This window comes from Chaetomium globosum, genomic scaffold (assembly GCF_000143365.1).
Source record: "Chaetomium globosum CBS 148.51 scaffold_4 genomic scaffold, whole genome shotgun sequence".
NCBI classification, from domain to species: domain Eukaryota; kingdom Fungi; phylum Ascomycota; class Sordariomycetes; order Sordariales; family Chaetomiaceae; genus Chaetomium; species Chaetomium globosum.
The window spans coordinates 260,325-281,077 of record NT_165979.1 but is presented as its reverse complement, the minus strand read 5'-3'; the positions used below and the strand labels follow the sequence as shown (position 1 = coordinate 281,077).

Genomic DNA, 20,753 nt, shown 5'->3' with positions numbered 1-20,753 from the left:
TGCCTTCTTCCCATCCTACCAAGACTCCAAATGACCACAAGCCGACCAAACCAGTTGCATTTCCAGCTCCCATACGGCTCACCTACAAACAAACTACCATCCCCACGTTCTACTAGCAGCGGTAAACACCGGCGGTTTCCACTGAATCCTCTCAGGATCGATAACGCGCTTCTGCTTAGCCTTGGACTTCTCCCGCTGTTGTACCAGCTTCTCGGGTATCACAATCTTGTGCTCTCCCTTGTGGTACACCTGCATCTTGAGCGCCTGTAGGGTGTGCTCGACGTCCTGAGTCGTCATGGCGAGTCGCGTAGCGATGGTCTCAATCGTACACTTCTCCTGCCCCTCGCTGTACACCAGCAGCAGGTCGAGAATGTTCTCGGACCAATACTGCCGGTAGCTCAGCAGACCCAGATCAGAGAGTGGCTTCTCGGGCGACCCAAGCTTGCCCTCAATCTTGGAGAGCTCGTACGAGAACTGGATCAGCAACCGGCCGTAGCCTTTCCGCTGATACTGAGGCAGCGTCAGAATGCAAGCAACATTGTATGCATCCGCGCTCTCCTTCTCCTTGGAAAAGTACCCGATGAGGTGCGACCCCTTCTCATCCCTCGTCGTCATGACGTAGAAGAGGAACGGGTCTACATCATAGTAAAGTGTCTTGTGATCGAGGAACATCTTGGATAGCAGGCACAGGTTCCGGCACCATGTCCGCTGCCGCCTGCCGTCGATCTCATAGAAGGACACAAAATCATCACGGTAGATCTCGTTTCCCGGCGGGTGCTGCAACGTGCACTTCTGGCGGTGGCGCGAAAACGACTTGAGGTCGCCGTAGTAGCTCAGACAGAACTCGCAGATGTAGATGGAGTCCTCGCGACCGAACACCTCCGGGTAGGGGGAGAAGTACCATGGGAAGAGGACATATCGCCCAAACTCCACCTGGGAGATGTTCCGGATACGGGAAATTTCGGCTGGGTTCTGGGTCATGGAGCCCGAAGTCCGCAGCTTTTCGATTTCCTGCTCTCGGCTGAACGACTGGGTGTGCTCTTTCTTGGCGGCGCTGGCGGGCGTCTCGTCCTCGTCTAGTTCCATTTCGTCGGGGCCGACGCCGGGGGTTGCGCCAACCTCCAAGCTCGCGTTTGCCCTATCCTCCCCATCTGCCTTGTTTTGAGATTCGACAAACTCGGTCCAGGGGTGTGGTGTCTGACCTTCTGATGCGACCGACTGCTCCCGCTTGCCGACCTTCTTTTGCGTCTTTTTTGACGGCTGGGACTTCTTGGAAACTACCGTCGACTTTTTGTTCTTGGCGTCCTTCTGCTTGTCCTTCTCGGAGTTGGGCCACTCGACATCCTGTTCGAAGTCAATTCTCGAAACAGGGACCCATTCGTCTAAGCGCTTGTTGAAGTTGTCAAAGTTGCAGTAGAATTGCCTCCCGCTCTTGGTCTCTTTGATGCTGAGGATCTCGGCGCGGCGTGGTTGGCCGTCTTTGGTGACGTGGGCGATGCATCCGACCCTGTGAAATGTTAGTTAGCGAAATGATGTGAGTCGCATGTGACAAGAACGAGTGCAAGATCCGTACTTGAGCGTATCGGGAGTCGCCTTGCCCTTTTGCCTTGGCCCATCCGAGCCGACCTCGGGTTCGCCGCTTGGACTCATGATGAATATTGATGATGGGGGTGCAGCTCGTGATGGAATGATGCCGCCGAATTCAGTGGGTTCAAAGTGTTGGAATGTCCAAGATCGGAGGGGCGAGGTGCTGCTTGCGCTAAAGATTTACCCTTGTAACTGGGTAGGTACGTACCACGTAACTGGGTGGATTGTGGAAGCAAGTGGTATCGTGCTTACATAAGGTAGTAATTTTGGCGTGCAGACTTGCACTCCTGCCGCCAACACAATCAGCCACACCTAGGTACCTACCTAGGTAATTATCGCAAACTGCAGTACTTTAGGCGAACTTCATGTAAGCTCCAGACCACCCTCTCCTCCACCTGACTCCACATCCTTGACCATAGAACTCCCGTGCGAGGACTGACCTTGACCGTCCTGTGCAATCTGCCCAAGACTGGAGCAGTCGAGTTGTTGAGAAAGGATTCAAGGAGCAACCGGCTGCAGGTTCATTGACATTCATGGGTCCTGGTTGCCTGCTAGTTCACCACAGGAGCCGGGGGTGCTGCCAAGCCATGCCTGGCCAGATGCAGGCTGCAAAATAACACAGGATTTGGTTTAGTTGGGCATGCGCCGACTTGGAGAAAGGTGGGTAGATGATTCGGTCAAGGAGATTCTTCGCTTAGCAGGTTACCCGCACTAGGAAGTACGGCACATACGAGTCCATGTGAATTATCCAGAGCGTGATTTGACCGTCTTTGGAAGCGGCTACCACCAGAGGAAAAAGGTGGCCAAGTTGCGATGCATCCTTGAGCTCATTTCTAACAGCCGTGGCTCGTTCTCTGGCGTCAAAACGCCGTGTCTGCAAAAGTGCGCAACCCACTGGATTCCCACGATCGGTTTGAAGTCCTCTTCGAAGAGAGCCTTCATAATTTTGTTCTCAGTCATGGTCACAACTCTGAGACCTCCCCATCGTTAGGCCTTGGGGTATCTCAGCAGGAAGTTCCATTTCAAAGACATGGAGGACATGGGGATACGAGCCCGGGTTATTCAGAAAGCTGTAGTTAGGATAGTACGAGACGATGCCGCACGACTTCAGGTGCGTTGCGGAAAATCAACAGGGACGCTGGCCTCCTCTTCCGACTCTCTGACCATGGCCGCAAATGCCGTCTCTCCGAGCCTGATACCGCCGCCGGCAGCCGTGTCCAGCTTTCCAGGATGCATCTTCCTGCCCATTGACCGCCGCTGGAGCCAGTATTTCTTGCCCTCAGAGGTCATTGTCCAGGCAATGAGATGCGCCCCAAAAGAGAGCACTTCAAAGAGCTGGCTTCCGCCGCCGTTGTTCATGTTGAAGTTTTTCGAACAGATGCTCCCCTTCCGGAGTCAGCACGCGCACTGGCTCACCGGTCCAGCACAGTTCCTTGATTTTGCCTTCAGCCTTGGCCCGAGAGATTGTGTCATTGATGAACCGCGTTCGAGTGTCAAAGAGGTCTCCTCCGTCAACTGGGGCTTGAAGTTGCAGCATCCTACGTTCCCGGTCGATTGTCCAGTATTGAGGCCGAGTGACGTTGTTGACGATGGATGAGTACACGTATCCCAGGGGCTTGAGATATGAGTTCATGGTGAAATAGTAGTAGTCGTTCGTGAAAAGGGCGTAGCGTACGACTGCGGGTTATCCGCGTAGTAAGGGAAGCTAACAGAAATTGCAGCGAGAGGTTCAGGCCTTGGAGAAAGAAACAATCTTCAAAGCGCCGCAGTACGCATCTGTCAATCTTGTCGACAACGTTGAAGCAATTGTGAGGCACAATCATCTTGGCCGTGAGCGCCACTTTCCCCAGAAGCAAGGCGTGAATCAAAGTCAAAGAGTGAAGCGGTCCTGGGGCCATGCTCCCATGCCAGCGCACACACAATTACACGCCAGCAACCTGTTCTCGACATTTCGGCGATTTTGTCCGAAGACAACAACCGCAAGAAGCTGCAACAAGCTTCGGAGATCCTGGGGGTCTCAGTTTCTGATCTCGTCGCCTTTTCCTCACACCGCCGCCGTGACCACGCTGAACAGCGGTCCCAAACCCCACCCGGCAATGATCAAGATCGGATGTGCGTGAACCCCAAAGCGCCATCAACTTCACAGATCAACCAGCTAAATTCCCTGCCCAGTTGCCAAGTTCAAGCGCCTGCAGGGTACGACTTCAACTGGGCGCAACTTCAGGGAAACGAACCGGGCCACTGGCTGGCCCGGCTCTACCTGCACCGTTGCTTGGATCTGCAGTCACCGCCAGCTCAGCCGCAGATTCCGCAGTTCAGCGCACGTTAGATGACTTTTTGGCACCTCCCAACGGCATCGACACCTCTGGTCACCTAGGGACCACCCCGACTCCCGCAACCGGCCCTACAGCCTCCCTGGGTTGGCCTGCCGCCAGCGGCGGGCTTGAAGAATTGGCCGTGTCATGAGCTCCAGACACAGCGTTTAATCGGTCCATTGTCGGCTTTGAAGATGATGGAGAACTCAATCTCCTGGTGCTCGACAGTTGGGAGCTATGCGCTGGCTGAGTTCTTTGATTTCCGGATTTTCCGAGGAAGGTATCACAATGTATTGGGAGTAGGGGTTACCTATTCATGAAGACTTTTCAAGGGTAGATGCCTTGAGGTACTAAGCGAGTCTTTATTGGTGTTGGTGTTGAATATTGGTACGGAACACATACATTGTCGGGTATGGCTTCCATTCAACGTGAGTTGCCCCACTTGCTTCTCGAGGCGCTGACAGGTACAAATGTACGTGCCTCTCAGCCCCGACACATGGCCAGGTGGCGTAAGTATATTTTTAATTGTCCCTTTTCAACTGTTCCACCACCCGTTGGTAATGGCGTGGTTATCTCTGAAGTTTTGATCTTTTTGGTAATTAGACCTTTAAATAAACAACACAAGGGGGTGGGTGAATGGGAATCAGGTAGCCACGAATACAGGTGAGGATTCACCTTCGTGGATCCTGCAATGACAACTTCTTGTCTTTGCGTTGTTGTTCAAAAGGGCAGTATCTTATCCCCAAGGCTCCCAACTCCAGCCTCTTTTGATCAGACACGCAACTTTTATTCGAAGAATACCAGTGAAGCAACGTGCCAGCAAAGCGAGAGAACGAGAACTGAGCAAAACCGATCCAGTCAGCCCCTCCCTCACCCCATGATTGGTCTGATGGGCCCACTTTTGCTGCCAAAAAATTGGGCGATCTTTCATTTACCCCTCCCCCACTACATCTTCAGCCTCACGAATCCTCCCCAATCCGTTGTTGGGTCACCAATTACCCTTCGCGTCAACGACAGGGCCTTTTGCTAGAAACAAAAAACCCCGGCTCCGGCACTAAGCTGCTGTTTTGGGCCATCGTTACGAATGAAGAAAACAAAAGCATCCATGTTGGGGCGTGACCGGAAAGCGTCAATGGATCCAGTCACCATCGAGTCGTCATCCATCCCCTCAGCCTCGACCGACATCCGGGAAGCATCCATCGGCCTTGGATCGGGATAACCCATAACTAATGAGAACGCACCAACTCGACGGTTTTTTTCCAGGTTTCGCACCCTACAGCAACAGACTTGCCATCCGCCGCGCGACGGTGACCTGCATGCATGATGCAGATGAAAATGGATCCCTGCCAAAAGTATGAGAAGGCTGCTTCGAGTGTCTCAATCCGTCGGGACGGATCCGGCGGATTGGGAGACGGAGTGCCCTTCCAATGGTGTGCGAGCCAAGTCGACGTCCGCACCATGCGGCCGCGAAATGGGTCGCTGGAAGCCCTCATCGGTATCTGCAACCCCCATCGACGGCCTCGATTGCCCCTTTTGGGGTGAGTGGCGGCTGGACTGGGGTGTTAACACTGTTGTTCACCGTGGAACGAGGACGGCTTCTTCGGCCACAGACGGCCGGGCAGGCTCCCATCCATGATTCGGACCCGCCTTGCGGTTCGTTTTCCTCTGCGTTGGCGGGCCTTTCACATTCACCGCGTACCCTGGTTGGGCATTTTGTGACATGTTCTGTCCGCTTCTTTTCGAGGCTTTCACGAGTTCCCATGTCTGTGGCGTTTACACAGTAGACTTGTGACACTGACCTTTACAACTGCTGGCATGGCCCGGGCAGCCGGCTGCCATCGTGTCAGTCATGTCAACAGCGTAAGTGCCCAGGCGCCCAAGCACCCATGTGCCCCGCCGGTTTCCAATCTAGGATTATGAAGATGCAAAAGCACCGCATCGCCGCGCTCGCCGCCTCGCATTCCTCGTTAGACTTAAATATCTGCAGTTCGCTTGCTTCGTTTGTTTTTCTCAAGCCTTCGCTCATGTCTCTACTACAACATCGCGGGCCCGTCGCGCCTCCCCCGTCGGCCAGCAAACAGCGTGTTCTCGGATCTTCTGGCCGCCATGTCCACCACAACGGGGAGTCTCCCTGACTTCACCCCCTATCGAAGCATCATCGAGGACCTGTACTGGAAGCAGAGAAAAACATTAGACGAAGTCATCAAGATTATGAAGGATGACTATGGTTTTGAGGCAAGGTACAAACCTCCCTTTTGCTTCTCGGTGATAGAGGAAGGATACTAACCCCTTGGAGACACAAAAGATACAAGACTCACCTCTCCAAGTGGGGCAAGAAGAAGAATGTCAGCGAGGAGGAGTCGCTTGCGATGCTCGAGATTAGGCGGAGACGCCGTTTAGAGGAGAACAAGGATACCGAGTTCACTCGTTTTGACAGGGACATTGACAACAGGAATCTCGATCGCTTTGCAAAACGGCACAACTATGATATGGGCAGTAGCAACCCCTTGCCCGAAATACGGGGTAGTACCTATCCATCGCCTTTTTGTTACCATTCTGGCGACTTCGCTGACACAAGGCTCGACAGTGGTAACTCCCCCGAACATCAGGTACAGAACCCCCGACATTGACACACCGACCAACCCTCCCCCGGCGGCGAACCCATCCTACTCTACATCAACGGCGAGCGAGGAGCAGCAGGCACCCGCCGAAGAGTATCTCGGGTCGTATAGTGCCAACACCCCACAAAGCGGCGAGATGTCCTCAACTCGGCAATATGGCGATGCCTTTGCAGGGTCCCGACCATCAAACCACACGGGCATGCCTCTGCAACCCACCATGAACCCCTTCCCCGGACATCCAATCCCGCACGCGGCTCGGGGTTTCCCACAGAACGATACGGGGTCCACGTTCCCTCCCACGCCATACCAAGATCACACCCAACTTCCTCCCCATGCATCCAACATCCCCGCGGCCGGTGTGTCTCCCTGGGGTTACAACCCACAGCCGCCGCAGCCCGCCTCTCAACTGCCAATCTTTGGAATGTACCCCAGTGTCTCGGCCTTCCCCAGCAACTACAGACAAGGCATGGAACCGGGAACCATTGTCGCAGCCCCTCTCTATGATAACGGCAAACCCCTGAGAACCATGAGCGTCCCGGAAAATATACCGCTCCACGGCACTGCGGTTGGTAATGGGCACCTAACTGGTGCTATGTTACACGATAATGTCGATCCCAGTTCTGCCATGCCCTTTACCCACACGGACGACCACACGTTGTGTGCTGGGGATGACGAGTTGGAAGAGTTGGATGGCCTGATCGCTTGGCCCAACAAAAGGGCAAGGCGCATGTAGTCCAGCTGATGCGGTACGCCATGGGGAAGTTGGGCATGGATGGCTCCCACGCTGGTGGGCGTTGGATCGATGCAGGTCATGTGGTTGATAGAGACTTAAAATTTGGAGAAGCATTCCAGCAGTATTTCAGATGCGAGGGTGAACTCAAATAATAGGAGGTAATTAAGGAAGATATTAGTCTGCCATTGCTGAGTAATCCTAGCCTCCTAAACTCGGACACTTCAACATAAAATAGAACATGAGGTAGGTGCCCACCCCTTACCGTGGTCCGTACCTTAGGCAGGGGTGGAGATATCGCCAAGCTGCCAAAGTCTAGTAATACGAATACTCCCAAGAGCTCCGTTCCGGTTCCTTTTTATTGCTTGCGTAAAGGCCTTCGTACCGGTCACCCATCACGTAACGCTCGGCGGATTCCTTGATTTTTCGGTTCTCAATTTCCGTCCAGTCCGATTTGTAGTTGCGGACCTGTGATTCCTCGGTCCAGAGCCAGGGGTAGATGAAGTTGGCATAAAACCGGGCGAGGCCATTGTGAGCCAAGTGCGTTAGGGGGCGTAAGAGGGCCATGTGGGCTTTCATGATCGTGTCCCCTTCGGAGACGGTGATTGTTGCGGTATACGCGTCCGGGGTGACTTCGTTTGCCCCTGCCCCGACTAGTCGTAGAGTAAGCGCGGGCAGATTGACCTTATCTTGAAGCCAGTCGACCGTTGCCCACCAGTCGTCCATCGCAGGGTGGCCGGCTTGAGGCCAACCGGAAGGGGGGTATGGAGGGAAGACCACCTCGAGGAAGCGAAGATAGGCCAGGCAGTGGGTAGGGATGACTTCTCGTAGAAATTGGGATACAGCAAGGCGCTCGTTTGGGTAGTCGCGTCTAGGAATACGATTTTCCTCCCAAGTTTGGCCGCCAATACAGGGCATCTCCCAAGGCGGGCAGGTCCGGTAATCATGGATGACGAAGCAGTTTCCTGAGAAGAAGACGAACTGGGCATCCTGATACAAGGTGCGACAAATAAGGAACAGGGTAGGCCCTGGGGGAGCCCAGCACTTGCACTTGAACGAAAAGGCAGAGTGGCGACGGCGACAAAAACAACCGATGAATGGGCCAGGGCCTTCGTTGTACCAGCAATGGAAAAACTGGCTGCGATACAGGTGGTCGGGCGAGGTCGAGGGTTCGACGGAAGATGTAATATATCCGTGATCCTGTCTACTCCACGTGACCTGCCTGCTCGGGACGATAAGGTCGGTATACTCGAGAATACGAAGGCGCAGTTCGCGTGGGAGGGTTGTCAGAGTAGACAGCAACGATGGCTTTGAAGACGGAAGAGCGATGCCGCAGGCGCGCAGGACGCTATCTTGAGCTACCTGCTGGAGTTGACGGTTCGGGGTTTTAGAAAGCCGGATATGGCAGTCTCTCAAGGGCGGTAGGAGGCGGAGCGGCGTAGTGATGGCCATCGCAATCTCGAGTGCCCGGTTGTGGCGAGGGTCAATATCACAAACGAGGGCGAGCTCAAGGCGCCCACTGGGAATAGAGGATGATAGACGGGCCGCGGCCGAGAGCCATTTGCTTTGCAGAGCTCGAGCCACCGCTAACCTATCTTCATCGCCACCCTCTATAGAGTTGCCACCTTCGGAGGACGGGAGCGAGCAGGCGGGAAGTGGTGTAGGTGGCTGTGGTCGGTTTTGCAATAGATAGGCGCCATCCCATTGATTTTCTTCGCGACCTTGGAGGCAACAATGGAGGGTTTGGGCCGTACCCTGGAAAAGTGGTGACCAGGAAGCCTGGTTGAGGATGATGGGTTAGGCTCGTCAGCGACGCTCAGTGACGATGTGGTGAGAGCGAGGAGAGGCCCCGAGGGGTTCCGGGTGCGCAGGCTCATAGTGGAGAATGAAGCGGTTGGCCGAGTACAAGAGAGTAGCCGTCTCGGCGTAAATGGCGCGGCAAGAAAGGAGCAAGCCATAGAAGTGACTGGGGTACGGCACATCCCCCCACTCCTCGCGTCCATGACGCAAGTCGAATCTGTATGATGGATGCTGGCCATCCCATCTTACCAGCCCAAGGTAGCGGTAAATGCGGTGTCGGATGCGCGGGGTGAGGCGTAAAAGCGGCGAGTCGGACCCTGTGTGGACAACGTGGTAACTTTCCAGTTGGTTGACTTCATGTTGGTTCGGGGGTCCCGGCGGTACTGTTGTGGTGGCCCAATGATTTTCCATTTTCAAGCCATGAATTGATTTTGGCCCCTGGGTGCGGTGTTTGTTTTTTTGCAAGCTGATCTCAACGTTGCGCAGTCTGGTGGCACAGAGGACCAAAATTAAGAGGTTAGGAAATCGCACCAACAAGTGGTTTTTCAAACAAGGCCGGAGCGGACGAGTTAGTGGCACAGTGGGGGGGAGGGACCAAACATCGGACCAAACATCAGACACCAGGTCGTTCGTCTCGGCCCCCATTGGCCCATCGGCCACATTGGCGGCTCCTTGTTTCGACCGGCGGCACATCAAAGTGGTAGGGACATGCCCAAGCCAGCGACCGTCCGAGACTCTGAGTTCTGATGGAGCGGCTCCTTTCCGAGTCCTTCCCGACCTTCTTTGGGCGCGTCCCCCGATGTGGCCATCGTGTGGGGGCGATGGGACACCGCCTTCATGCCCGGGATGGGGATATGGAGTATGGCAGCCATGGCATTGACTGGAGTCATCATGGATGGGACCTTCACAACCCCCCCCCCCCCTACCCCCGTCAGCTAAGGTACTCACCTTCAATACATAGGTACATAACCCTTGACTGGGTACACAAAGTTCCAGAAAAGGAGTGGGGGGTCTGGGTGAAACCTCAATCTCAGGCTGTGCCCAATGGCCGCCAAGGTCGGTGTTAGAGTTGGCTGAGTCCAACAGCTTCGAATTGTGTTAGACACCACTTCAACCGACCCGCCACCAACCTGCCATCGAGGTCGTCTCTACCCCTGGGCGAGGGTGCGCGGATGTCCTTGGGTATTGGGTGGATTGTAAGTTGTCTGGGATTCAGGCCCTCCTTTGCTCCTCGTCAATAGCACTCTGGAGTCTCGACAAATTCCTACCTGTCTATATACGGTACCCATCAGTCTGGGGTCTACTGGGTACCCGGTACCTAGCTCTTTCTGAGATCAGTTTCGGCGCTCGCCCCAGTGTCCTGGGATCTGGCCGTTTGTCAATACGGCCAGTGGCCAGTTGCTGCCAATCCCAATAGGTGAGAGGTCTTTGCCGCGACTGTCCTGTTTCAAGCATCACGAGTTGACCGCTCACCTACTTTGGCAGCCGTTTAAAGGGGGGGGCCGGGACGCAGCTCAGGGGAAACACAGATAGATAAATCCAGGCCTGGGAACGCTGCGTCTCTACAACTTCATCTCCTCATCAGTCAACGCCCCTTCTTTCCTTCTTCCTTGTACCTCGCCGGTCGAGAACAGAGATTATCATCCCATCCACATACCACATACCTTCTTTTATTTACCCGAACCACTCCTTATACTATCTACTTGCCGGGCGAGTAGTGGTGTTCTTACGTGTATTCTCTATCCTGTCACTTACCTCCAATCCGTTTGCTTCCAGTTCTACGATCCCACCCCGACATGGCCGCTCCCGCCCAATCCACCTCGGTCCATTTCCATAATGGATTCATGGACCGAGCTGATAATAAGGAAAATTCAATTTGAATCAAGGAACGAGGGTACGAATCGAGACCGACATGGCAACAGCTTTTTAACGACGGCATGCAATGCTACTATTGGCTCCGCAGCGACCAATCCTCGAAGGGGAATTGCCTGACTACCAAGAGCAAAAGCTGTTTAGTTGCGACAGTTTGTTTCGATGACGATGGATACTACAGGGTATTCCACTGTACGATCCCTCGAGGCCAGTTCGAAAACTATATGTGGAGTGGTGCCTTAAAAACACCACAGTGGTGGGCCGCGGCAAGTACCCCTATCCAACCTGAAACCCTTCCAAACCCACTGTTCCATGCGGAGGATGGCGCCCTTTTTTTATGCGAGTCAACTATGGGCACCTTAGTCCCAGGTCCGGGTTGCGAAGGGGTTCGCATGCTTGTGTGTGGATTAAAAGGGGGCACGTCTAAGCCCGGGAAAACCAAACTCTGCGCAGCCGGGAGCCCGAAAAGGCCAGACTCCAAAACGGTCGCGGAGCGGCTGAACGTAAGGTTCCTTGGTACTGGCAGCCCCAGTGATCTAGACGCGGCAGACGCGCTTCTACACCAACAGCAACTGCAACAGCAACAGCAACAAAGACCATCGAGCAATTCTAGCAATGAATCCGGCTACTCCGGGGGCAGCATCCTGGACAGTGCCTACATTGATCCATCAAACGGGGACATCGTCGCCAGCGATGGGACTCGCGGCTCGACCCCAGGACGCCCACATCAGGACCAGGGGTCACGGTCTCGCAGGAGCGGAGCTCCCTCGTCAAATTCGATGTCTCTGCTCACTCAAGGCATGTCAACGCTCAGCATGGGCCGCGGCGGCAATGCCAGACATTCCAGAGGCCCGCAGAATGGTGGAACAGCTGCCCAATCTGGAGGTTTTCAAGTTTCCCCCCCTCGAGGTACCGGTCCTCAGTCAGCCAACCGCTCCACGCTACGGCAGTCTTCAGGTTCGGCTCAGACCACGTCTCGACAGTCTTCCACCGTTCGGCTCACGACCAGGCCGTCGTCCTCTGGGCAGTCGACAGCGAGAGACCCTCGGAGGTCAGCTGGCCGAGAGGAAAGACGTGGATGAGAAGGACATGGAGAGTGGGGGTTTTGATGGTGATTGATGCGCAAAGAGATCGGAACTGTACCTTAGGTATCGTCCTAGCCCAGGAGACCTAGAACCCGTAGTGCAATCCACCATTTCCCCCTTCTCTACCTATTTGGTTTCTAATTGGAATTTGGGCCGCTGTTAATACCAGACTGTGACTTGAGTTGACGCCATGACGTAAACATGAGCGCGCAAAATGGACTGATGATCGAAGAGCACCTACTGAGTGTCCTGAGTAGCAGGCTTTTATATTCATGTCGTCAAGACTAGAAGTCTGGGTCGAGTGGTTACCTAGGTACTCAGGTTGGCAGCCATTCGCGTCACTCGGCGGGCTAAGATAGTACCCTCGAGAGCTGCCAGCGGATATAACCTGTGATGGCAAAGGGGCGACTCGTGTGTCCCAATAAACCGACATCCCACCGCATTGCATCGTACCGGTCGAATGATTGGTACCTAGGTGCATACCTAGGTAGGTAATTAGAAAGCATATGCAGTTCATCAGAGCAAAACATTTAAATCATCGTCCAGCTCGTTGCACCATTTACCACATCCTGCGGAGCATAACGGGACTTGAGATTTCAGCAGGACCAAGCCAAGCCGGCATATATTTCAAAGTTGACAGCTAGCCCCTATTTCTTATAATTTGCCCACACGTCCGAACCCTCCTCCCACCTTATCCAACATGCAGCGGCCATATCCAACAGTCTTACTGCCGCTTGACACCAGACCCAGAGACGGGCCCCTCCTTTGCCCATGCTCTCTCTAATTGTCCGGGATGGGATCGCAGCCCGAAGCGACGGTGCAGATGTGTCCGAGCGTGCAACAGCCGACGAAGTTGACGGCGGCGGCGAAGTTCATTTCCGTGCAGGCCTGTGTGCAAAAGATGAGAGTTAGACCGAGCTTGATCCTTGGATGCGTACATGTACATAACCGGCGACACGGTACACCCGCCCAGGATGAGCGGATGGTGGGTTGGTTAAGGGGGTAAACATACGACGCCTTCGTTCACGGGAGTGCCGCCGGTGCAGCACCTGGTCGTGTCGGGGCTGGGGCCTTCTCCCTCCCCATCTGTCTGGCAGACGCACGCGTACGAGCAGCCCTGGCGGGTGGTGAGAAGGCCAAGGTTGGTCGCGGCGTTGGGGCTGGGGGCCGCCGTGGCGAGGGTGGCAATGGTGAGGAAGATGGCGGTGGTGGCCTTCATGTTGCTTGATTTGCTGGTGCTGGGTCTTGTTTTGCTGTCTGCTCTTGGTGCTTTTCTATTGTGTGGTGCTGAAAATCAAAGGGGCTGAAAGAGGAAGCGAGGACATGTATTTATACACAAAATAGGCCCTTCCGCACCCGAACTTTCCATCATGAACGGCTCCTGGACCCTACCCAGACATGTGGGCTCAGCAGGAGGTCACTATCGTCAGTTTCTGGATAGGATCTGGCTCCTCCTTTGCAGAAGGGGAAATTTGGTATGAGCATCAGTCTCGGCATGAAGAGACAAGTTTGGTTCTCGAGTGAAAAAAGGGGAGGCTCAAGTGTGCCGTCGTACAGAGTTCCTAAAATTTGTAAATGAAAACATCTCAAGGCTGAATCGTAACGATTCCAGTCGAATTTGGAGGGATCGTCGTCTGAGCATAGCCCCCTTGAACACCAAGTAGTGCGTTTAACAAACGTAATTATATTAACTACCCAAAAGTCAAGCATGGAAGGCTCAAGTGATTCCTACCCGTCTTCTCATTATTGTCGATCCCCGTTGCCGGACCTTATTATTAGGCAACTTGGGTTCTTTCAGTTCCGCCCCCAAGAAGCCGGATATCGCCAGTGTTGTGGATGCGCCCCCCAACACACTCTGCGCTTCCTGTGGTTTCTGAAGATTGAAAAGCGCAGAAATCCATCAATCCTTCCATGATCCGGCCCGGGGTTTTTGGAATTTTCCCCTTCCCATCAACGCCCTGGGCCATTGCACGTGGCCCCCACAGCATCCTTTGGCGGGATGAACCATACATATATTATGTGATGCATCTGCCAAGATTCAGGAACCTGATTCGTCTGCTAGGTACCTCTCCTTTTCCCGGGGTTTATAGCAGTGGCAGATTGAGGCGGTGTCTGCACGAGAGGCAGCACTGCCTCCCTCGAAGCTTCCATGTTGCCTACCCGCAGGTAGTATTTACATTGTGCACCTGAGGTATGCTGCGGATGAAGGAGCGCATGATGCATCTCAATGATCTCATCAGTCTCATGTGATTCGCTTTTGTTTTCATTTTGTCACAATCACCCAAACAACATGATGGTCCTGGTAGGGAGTTGACACCCGTTGCCACACTTGCTGCCAAGCTACCTAATCCAATTGATGTCGAGTACGAGTTGTGACGATGTAAAATATAGAGGTCGTCTCGATGCACGGTAGGCTCCGTCTCCTTGTATGGTACTATGTAGTTTGGCTCTCCATGTCGTTGTCGATGGGGTTTAGCCCAAATGAATCACCAGACAACCAGCGGAGGTTATCTGAAACACCTAATACTGCGTTAGCATGTTGACTGACCGGATTAGGACGTGGAGCACGTACACTCACGTGAAGGCATTGTGTTTGAGCGTGGAGCACGCTTCTGGGACGGCTTGGTCTTCAGTTTTGGGTTGCTTTTCCCGCCCGTGACGAGGTCAGCCCATATAGCACCGATTTGGACCGCCCATGTGGTACATACACTCCGCGAACAACATGCTCAAGATTCAAGGCGCATTTCACAACCAACAAATGGATGCACAGCTGCGTCGGGCAAGAGTTTGGTGGGGCCAGTGGGCCTGGGCACGTCTAAGCCGAATACGGTTAGACAACAAACCTCGGTTCGTCCCGTCGCCAATCTCATTTCTCGATTCTGATTTTCAAGACCAGCAACAGCACCTCCCATCACTCACCCCACCACTCACAAATAATACTGAAGCTTCCTCGAGTCACTGGAAGTTAAGCTGACCATGTCCGGACTCTCATCTAACTGGAAAAAGCTGCAATCCAAGATCAAAGCCGAGTCGACCCCACGGCCTGCACCACCAAAAAGGAAGGCCGACGACGTTGATCATCAGCCCAGGGCTGCTGAGGCAGGACCGAGGAAAAAGCAGAAGAAACAAGAGCAGCATCAGAAACAGAACCCCCCCCAGCCATCAAAACGACTCTCGAAAACATCTTTTCAAAAGTCTCACAAACCCCCCATGGGCAACACCCAGTCCTCCAAGATCGACCCTATCCCCCCTAAACACGGCGTCGCCCCCTCCCTCGCCGTCTGGGCAGCAGACAACGGCATCTCGCCAGAGTCTATAGCCGAAGCCTACGGCCTCGGTATCCAGTCCAACTCCCTCCTCTCCACAGACAACCCGGGCCGCCCCAACGAGGGCCTGGCCCCCGGTGTCGAGGTAGGCAAGTATGTGGGGATCGACTGCGAGATGGTCGGTGTCGGCGAGGGCGGGCACGACGACTCGCTGGCGAGGGTCAGTGTGGTCGATTTCCACGGGAAGCAGGTCTACGATTCCTTCGTGAAGCCGCGGGAGCGCGTCGTCGACTGGCGGACCCACGTCAGCGGTGTCGCCCCGAGGCACATGGCGAAGGCGAGGACTTTTGACGAGGTGCAGGCGCAGATCGCGGACTTGCTCAAGGGGCGCATCGTGGTGGGCCACGACGTCAAGCACGACCTAAGGGTGCTGGAGCTGGGCCATCCCTGGAAGATGATCCGGGACACGGCCAAGTTCTCGGGCTTCAAGAAGTATGCCAATGGGCCGAAACCCGCGCTGCGGGTGCTGGCGCAAGAGTTGCTGGGAGTTGAGATTCAGACGGGGCAGCACTCAAGCATAGAGGATGCGCGCGTGACGATGCTGCTGTTTAGGAAGCACAAGCCCGCCTTTGACGTGGAGCACGCAAACCGGTATCCAGACGAGCAACGGCCGAAGCCAAAGGCCGGCAAGGGGAAAAAGACAAAAAAGCGCTGACAGGGCGAGATGGCCGGTTATGCCAGAGGAAGTCAGATCATAAGACGAAAAACCTAATATGACAAAAACCCGATGAGATCCCAACATTCCGGCCCCTACAAAGGAATGCCCTCCATCAGCTCCATGGTGCCCTCCCTCGCAACAGTGATGATGACGTCCCCAAGCGTCTTGGTCTGGAAGCCGGCTTCGCAGTACGAGAAGCAACACTAGCTTGTCAGCATCGCGGCCACGATTCGGGGAGAGGTTCGCTTACCTCCCACTTCCGCCGGAACACCTCAATGTCCTCCTCTTCCATGTCTGGGTAATCCCTCATCAGAGCCGGGCGGATCTTGTCCTCGAAGTTCGCAAGGAACCGCTCCCTCCAGAGCCGCAGCGTCTTTGTGTAGTGGCCGCCAATGTTCTCGACCTTCTCCACCACAAGCGTGCCCTTGGACTCGGCGGTGATGTGGTTGAGCAGCTGGGTGACCGACGGGATGTACCCGCCTGGGAAGATGTAGCGGTTGATGAAGCTGCGATGCTCATTAGTTTTTCTGCTTTTGCTGGCGGCCCTGGGCAAGTTACTCTTCCCGCCACTCGTACGCCGCCTGCCGCCCCTCGGGCATGGTGATGCACTGGAACACGGCGATGCCCCCGTTCTTCTTGAGCAGCCGGTCGACGGTGCGGAGGTAGGTCGCCAAGAAGTCCTTCCCCACCGCCTCGATCATCTCGACCGACACAATCCTGTCGTACCGTCCGGCGTCGTCCTCACCCTGACCGCCACCAACATCCTCACCCCGATCCTCACCCTCACCACCCTCACCACCCTCACCACCCTCACCACCCCTACCCGCATCCTCACCCACCCAAAACTCCCCAAACGGACCCGGCACCTCCCGATAACCCACCAACCCCTCCCTCCTAACCCTCTCCCCCGCCCACACCTGCTACGCCCGCGACAGCGTCACACTCGTCACTCGGCCGCATCTCCTCCCCGCAGCCGTCTCCCCCGTCTGTTGTTGCTGCTGTTGCTGCTGTTGCTGGTGCTGTGCAGCTTGGATGATCAGGGAGCCCCAGTCGCTGCCGATCTCGAGGTGGTCGGTGGGTTGGAGGTGCAGGTTGGCGAGGAGGTGGGTGGGGGGGTGGTGTTGGGCGTTTTGCAGGGCGGAGAGGGGATCTTCTTCCTCTGACGGTTCGTGTTCTTCGTCAGTGGTGGTGGCGGTTGTGGGGTTGGGAGTGGTGGGGATGTGAGTGTGAGTGGCGAGGAAAGGGTTGGCGGAGGTGGTGGGTGCGGGAACCGGTGTGGGAGTCGAAGTCGACGTGGAACTGTCGCTGGTAGGCCAGATCGGGCACGAGTAGGTCATGTCGGGGGGAAAAAAAGGCCGCAAACAGGTCGTTCCCGAGGTCGTAGTGTGCTGCGGCGTTGCGGAGCGCCGCCTCGGCCGTGTTGGGCGTTGTCCCTAAGCAGGTGATGAGTCGTGTAAGCCGAGAGACGACGGTGCCGAGGAACGCAGACCACCAAGTGCTGCCGTTGTTGAGCCGGGCGCGGTTGATGATGAACAGCCGGAAGAAGGCAGTCAGGTCGTCGCAGGTCACCTCTTCGAGGAGGTAGGACTCAGCGAAGCCCATGTCGGCGTGGGGGAGGAGACGGGTGTAGAAGAGCGGGGGGGAGACGGCGAGGGTGACGATGGAGTTGGTGAGGGAGGCGGGGCCGTGGGTATTGACTTTGGCGTCAAGGTCGAGCTCGCCATCGCCGTCTACGTCGAGGTCGTCATCGCTGTCGCGCAGCTGGCCAAAGACGTGGCATTCCCCGAAGGGCTCGTCGACGAGAATTAGGGTGCCGATTTCGATGGAGGATAGAAGACACAATATGGAGGATCTGGCGATGGTGATGGCTTTGCCGAAGATGAGACACCGCAGGTTGTTGAGAGAGTAGGCTGTGCAGCTATAAAGGTGCCGTAAGAAGAAGCCAACGAGGCCGATAGGGGAGAACAAGGGCGCCATGGGAGCAGTAGTCGGCGTCTGACAGCAGCTGGTAGCAGCTAGCCAACATGTACCTCTTATCCAGGGGGTGAGAGGGCGGATGAGTGGTTGGTATGGAGGACGAGGCGTAGTTGACTTATACCAACGGCATCAAAGAAACAGGAGGAGACGGATTTACTCAGGTCGGCCACTACAACAAGTGAAGAATCGCAGTATGCGGGTGGTCTTTTAGATGACATTGTGGCTCGCACAAACAGGGTTTGTCTAGGGGTCTCAGGACGCTATTGAGCCATATGGTGCTTAGTGACTCACTTCAGTGCTTGATTCCAAGTTTATTTAGGTACGGTTCCATGTCCTGCTTTTGTTACACATGTGAAAGGGATGTTCGGGGTGTCTGGGCTGGCTATGTGTTCTAGAAGTAGCGGTGGTGTGGTGAACCAAGCAGATGCCTTTTTCACCTTTGCAGCTTGTAAGGAACATTACGACTGGGCGTCTCGCTTTTTTTGGGTCCATTGTTAGTAAGTTAAAGGTGGCGATCTTGAGAGCCCCTTGTGTTTTGGTCAATGGCTTCATCTTGGGGCTTTGGGTTTCGTGAGCGCACAGCATCATAACTGACGCGGCTCATGGAACGGAGACAATTTGACCGGCATGGAGCACATAGACCAGGTGTTGGGTTATCTTATCCTTTGATGGAGTTTTCGGCACTTTAGAGTGTCTTGGTTTACGGCAATGTTGGATAGGGTAGAGGCGATAGGTAGTTTTATTAACGCCCGGCGGGTTAACGGAGAGGGCAGCTATTACAGTCTGACTATACATTTCCCAAGATATGTCCTGGTCTCCTTGAAGCCCGTAAGTTCATTCTAGTTCATACAGTCCGTTCTGATTTCCATTTCTCTACGGATTCTCGTGGGTGAGTAGGGTTGTTAGTAGGCTGGCTTGAAGGCGATTCTCCAAGTGTTCAACGTCCTATCTTCGGCGGCTGAAGCGATGCCTGTTATTTGCGTCACGAGGTGAGGGTATCGGTGCTATCGGGTGTGGTGGGTTAGGTGGTTTAGTCGGCCTGTGGTCCGTTCGTGTCGAGTCGGCCCGTCGCCATTGCAAAATGTATGGTTGCGCGAACAGCTGCCATGTTAGGAGTCCAGTCGTTCTTGTCCAACGGCGATTTCCCTCCCAGATAGAAGGAAATATTGCTTCTCTGAGTGTCTGTACATTTGAGCATCTCTGTTCGGTACGCTGTCCATTTTGTGCATCGGAATAGGAAGTGGTCCACTGTCTCTTTAGCTTGCCGGTAGAGGCGAGAGTTCGTCTTGAAGGTTGATGAAAGGGGAGTCAGTGGATCCGTTCTCCAGTTCTCCAATCTGCCTGCTGGTGCGCCAGGGGTGCGAGAGAGGTGCCCCACAGGGCACTCAAGCTTACAGGGGTTCTGAAAGGTTGTCGCGTCGACCGCGTTCCACTTAAACTCGCTCCATCAACGCGTCTCACTCTCGTCTGCAGGAACACAACTCCGAACAATACAATCCAACCCTGAAAATGAGACCACCAATGCTCGCCCTGCAATCAGACAAGTCGCCCGAAGAAACCCCAAAAGCGACGCCGCATCTCCTCCCCTGCCGCGTCCACCACGACGGCCCCGTTGAGCCTGCGAAGTCTTTTTGGAACCCCAAAACCGCCGACGGTAAGAATCCACATCTAAAAGTCCAGCTCTACAGCCCGGGGACGCTGCTGACCTTCCACTTTTAGATGGGACCAAAATAGCCTACTTCCGCGGCCGCAAGCTGCAGGGCAAGGCCGTGAAGCTACCCGAGGGATACCGCGGCGCCGTGGCAGCCACCGTGGAACGGTTGGAGGACCACGTTATTGACATCGAGGTCGACATGCCTGAGGGGAGTCTGCAGGTCCAGGCCGAATTCGACGAGATGATTGTGTGGGGGCAAGAGGCCCCCGTGGACGCCTCAGACCCATACTTGAGGGGTGCCGAGGAGTGGCTGGCCCTTGCGGAGAAGGTTGGTTACCAAATCGCTAGTAGTTGTGGTCAACTTGTTGCTGACGTATATCCCTACATAGATTCACGCGTACCCTGCGCAGGAGGCCAAGGGGAAATGAGGGAGTACGGATGTGATGCCCGCTGTGTTGAGAGCATACCTCTTGCTTTGAGGGACGGGATGCCCAGCCAGCGCTTCATTTCTTATCATCTGGTTCATACACCAGGAGTAAAACATACGATAACCCCTCCCAGCACGGCGCCCGGGTGGTTTGGAAGGCAGGCCCCCCACAGGGCCAGGAGCCGGGAGCAACAGACGGCCAGTGAGCAACAGACGGCCAGTGAGGCTGCAGCTCCGACAGCATATGGTTGAGTTGGCCGATGTATAGTGCGATGAACACTACATTGTGGGTGGGCTGTGCCCTACGGATGTTGTAATGATATGACCCAAATAACGGCCGAGCAGCCAAGAGCAAACTCCCACATCCCATAAATGCACCGCATCTGTTACTTGAACTCCCCCGTGTCCACGGTCCCAGCTCCGTCCCCAGCGACCCCAGATTCTCCCTCCAACACCCTCCTAACCACCCTCCCCAACCTCTCCACGCCCTCCACAATATCCTCCTCGTCCGCCCACGAAAAGCTCAACCTCAAATTCCGCGGGAACCTCGCTGCGGCCTCGTCTCCCGCCACCTCAAAGATGCGCCCCGGCGCAACCACCAGCTCCTCCTCGACCCTGGCCCGCTCCGCCACCACCCCAGCATCCACCCCCTCCGGCAGCGTCAACCACACAAAATACCCCCCATACACCTCTCCGTCCTC

General features: G+C 55.1%; 10 protein-coding genes across 10 annotated transcripts in view; 5 read left to right on the top strand and 5 right to left on the bottom strand.

Annotated features, from left to right (window-relative positions):
* Positions 1–93: 93 nt before the first annotated feature.
* On the bottom strand, positions 94–1,650 carry CHGG_03802 (uncharacterized protein; the record flags this gene model as incomplete). Its single annotated transcript, XM_001223015.1, has 2 exons — positions 94–1,507; positions 1,574–1,650. 2 exons carry the CDS (start codon positions 1,648–1,650, stop codon positions 94–96), a joined length of 1,491 nt encoding a protein of 496 aa, XP_001223016.1.
* A 967-nt stretch (positions 1,651–2,617) lies between these two features.
* On the top strand, positions 2,618–3,916 carry CHGG_03801 (uncharacterized protein; the record flags this gene model as incomplete). The annotated part of the gene is made up of 2 exons (XM_001223014.1): positions 2,618–3,148; positions 3,521–3,916. 2 exons carry the CDS (start codon positions 2,618–2,620, stop codon positions 3,914–3,916), a joined length of 927 nt encoding a protein of 308 aa, XP_001223015.1.
* Positions 3,917–5,237: 1,321 nt separating this feature from the next.
* On the top strand, positions 5,238–7,256 carry CHGG_03800 (uncharacterized protein; the record flags this gene model as incomplete). The annotated part of the gene is made up of 4 exons (XM_001223013.1): positions 5,238–5,440; positions 5,918–6,142; positions 6,208–6,425; positions 6,490–7,256. 4 exons carry the CDS (start codon positions 5,238–5,240, stop codon positions 7,254–7,256), a joined length of 1,413 nt encoding a protein of 470 aa, XP_001223014.1.
* A 312-nt stretch (positions 7,257–7,568) lies between these two features.
* Positions 7,569–9,130, bottom strand: CHGG_03799 (uncharacterized protein; the record flags this gene model as incomplete). Its single annotated transcript, XM_001223012.1, has 2 exons — positions 7,569–8,921; positions 9,008–9,130. 2 exons carry the CDS (start codon positions 9,128–9,130, stop codon positions 7,569–7,571), a joined length of 1,476 nt encoding a protein of 491 aa, XP_001223013.1.
* Positions 9,131–10,849: 1,719 nt separating this feature from the next.
* Positions 10,850–12,007, top strand: CHGG_03798 (uncharacterized protein; the record flags this gene model as incomplete). The annotated part of the gene is made up of 2 exons (XM_001223011.1): positions 10,850–10,876; positions 10,940–12,007. 2 exons carry the CDS (start codon positions 10,850–10,852, stop codon positions 12,005–12,007), a joined length of 1,095 nt encoding a protein of 364 aa, XP_001223012.1.
* A 783-nt stretch (positions 12,008–12,790) lies between these two features.
* Positions 12,791–13,229, bottom strand: CHGG_03797 (uncharacterized protein; the record flags this gene model as incomplete). The annotated part of the gene is made up of 2 exons (XM_001223010.1): positions 12,791–12,898; positions 13,023–13,229. The coding sequence occupies 2 exons, from the start codon at positions 13,227–13,229 to the stop codon at positions 12,791–12,793; spliced, it is 315 nt and encodes a 104-aa protein (XP_001223011.1).
* A 1,757-nt stretch (positions 13,230–14,986) lies between these two features.
* On the top strand, positions 14,987–16,048 carry CHGG_03796 (uncharacterized protein; the record flags this gene model as incomplete). Its single annotated transcript, XM_001223009.1, has 2 exons — positions 14,987–15,868; positions 15,995–16,048. 2 exons carry the CDS (start codon positions 14,987–14,989, stop codon positions 16,046–16,048), a joined length of 936 nt encoding a protein of 311 aa, XP_001223010.1.
* A 500-nt stretch (positions 16,049–16,548) lies between these two features.
* Positions 16,549–17,971, bottom strand: CHGG_03795 (uncharacterized protein; the record flags this gene model as incomplete). The annotated part of the gene is made up of 2 exons (XM_001223008.1): positions 16,549–16,911; positions 17,288–17,971. 2 exons carry the CDS (start codon positions 17,969–17,971, stop codon positions 16,549–16,551), a joined length of 1,047 nt encoding a protein of 348 aa, XP_001223009.1.
* Positions 17,972–19,480: 1,509 nt separating this feature from the next.
* Positions 19,481–20,053, top strand: CHGG_03794 (uncharacterized protein; the record flags this gene model as incomplete). The annotated part of the gene is made up of 3 exons (XM_001223007.1): positions 19,481–19,625; positions 19,691–19,953; positions 20,015–20,053. The coding sequence occupies 3 exons, from the start codon at positions 19,481–19,483 to the stop codon at positions 20,051–20,053; spliced, it is 447 nt and encodes a 148-aa protein (XP_001223008.1).
* A 385-nt stretch (positions 20,054–20,438) lies between these two features.
* Positions 20,439–20,753, bottom strand: part of CHGG_03793 (uncharacterized protein) — a gene marked incomplete at both ends in the record, with an annotated part of 1,927 nt that continues 1,612 nt past the window's right edge. Inside the window, one exon of the mRNA XM_001223006.1 lies at positions 20,439–20,702. Within this exon, the coding sequence (XP_001223007.1) occupies positions 20,439–20,702 (264 nt within the window). The remainder of the gene's footprint in view (positions 20,703–20,753) is intronic.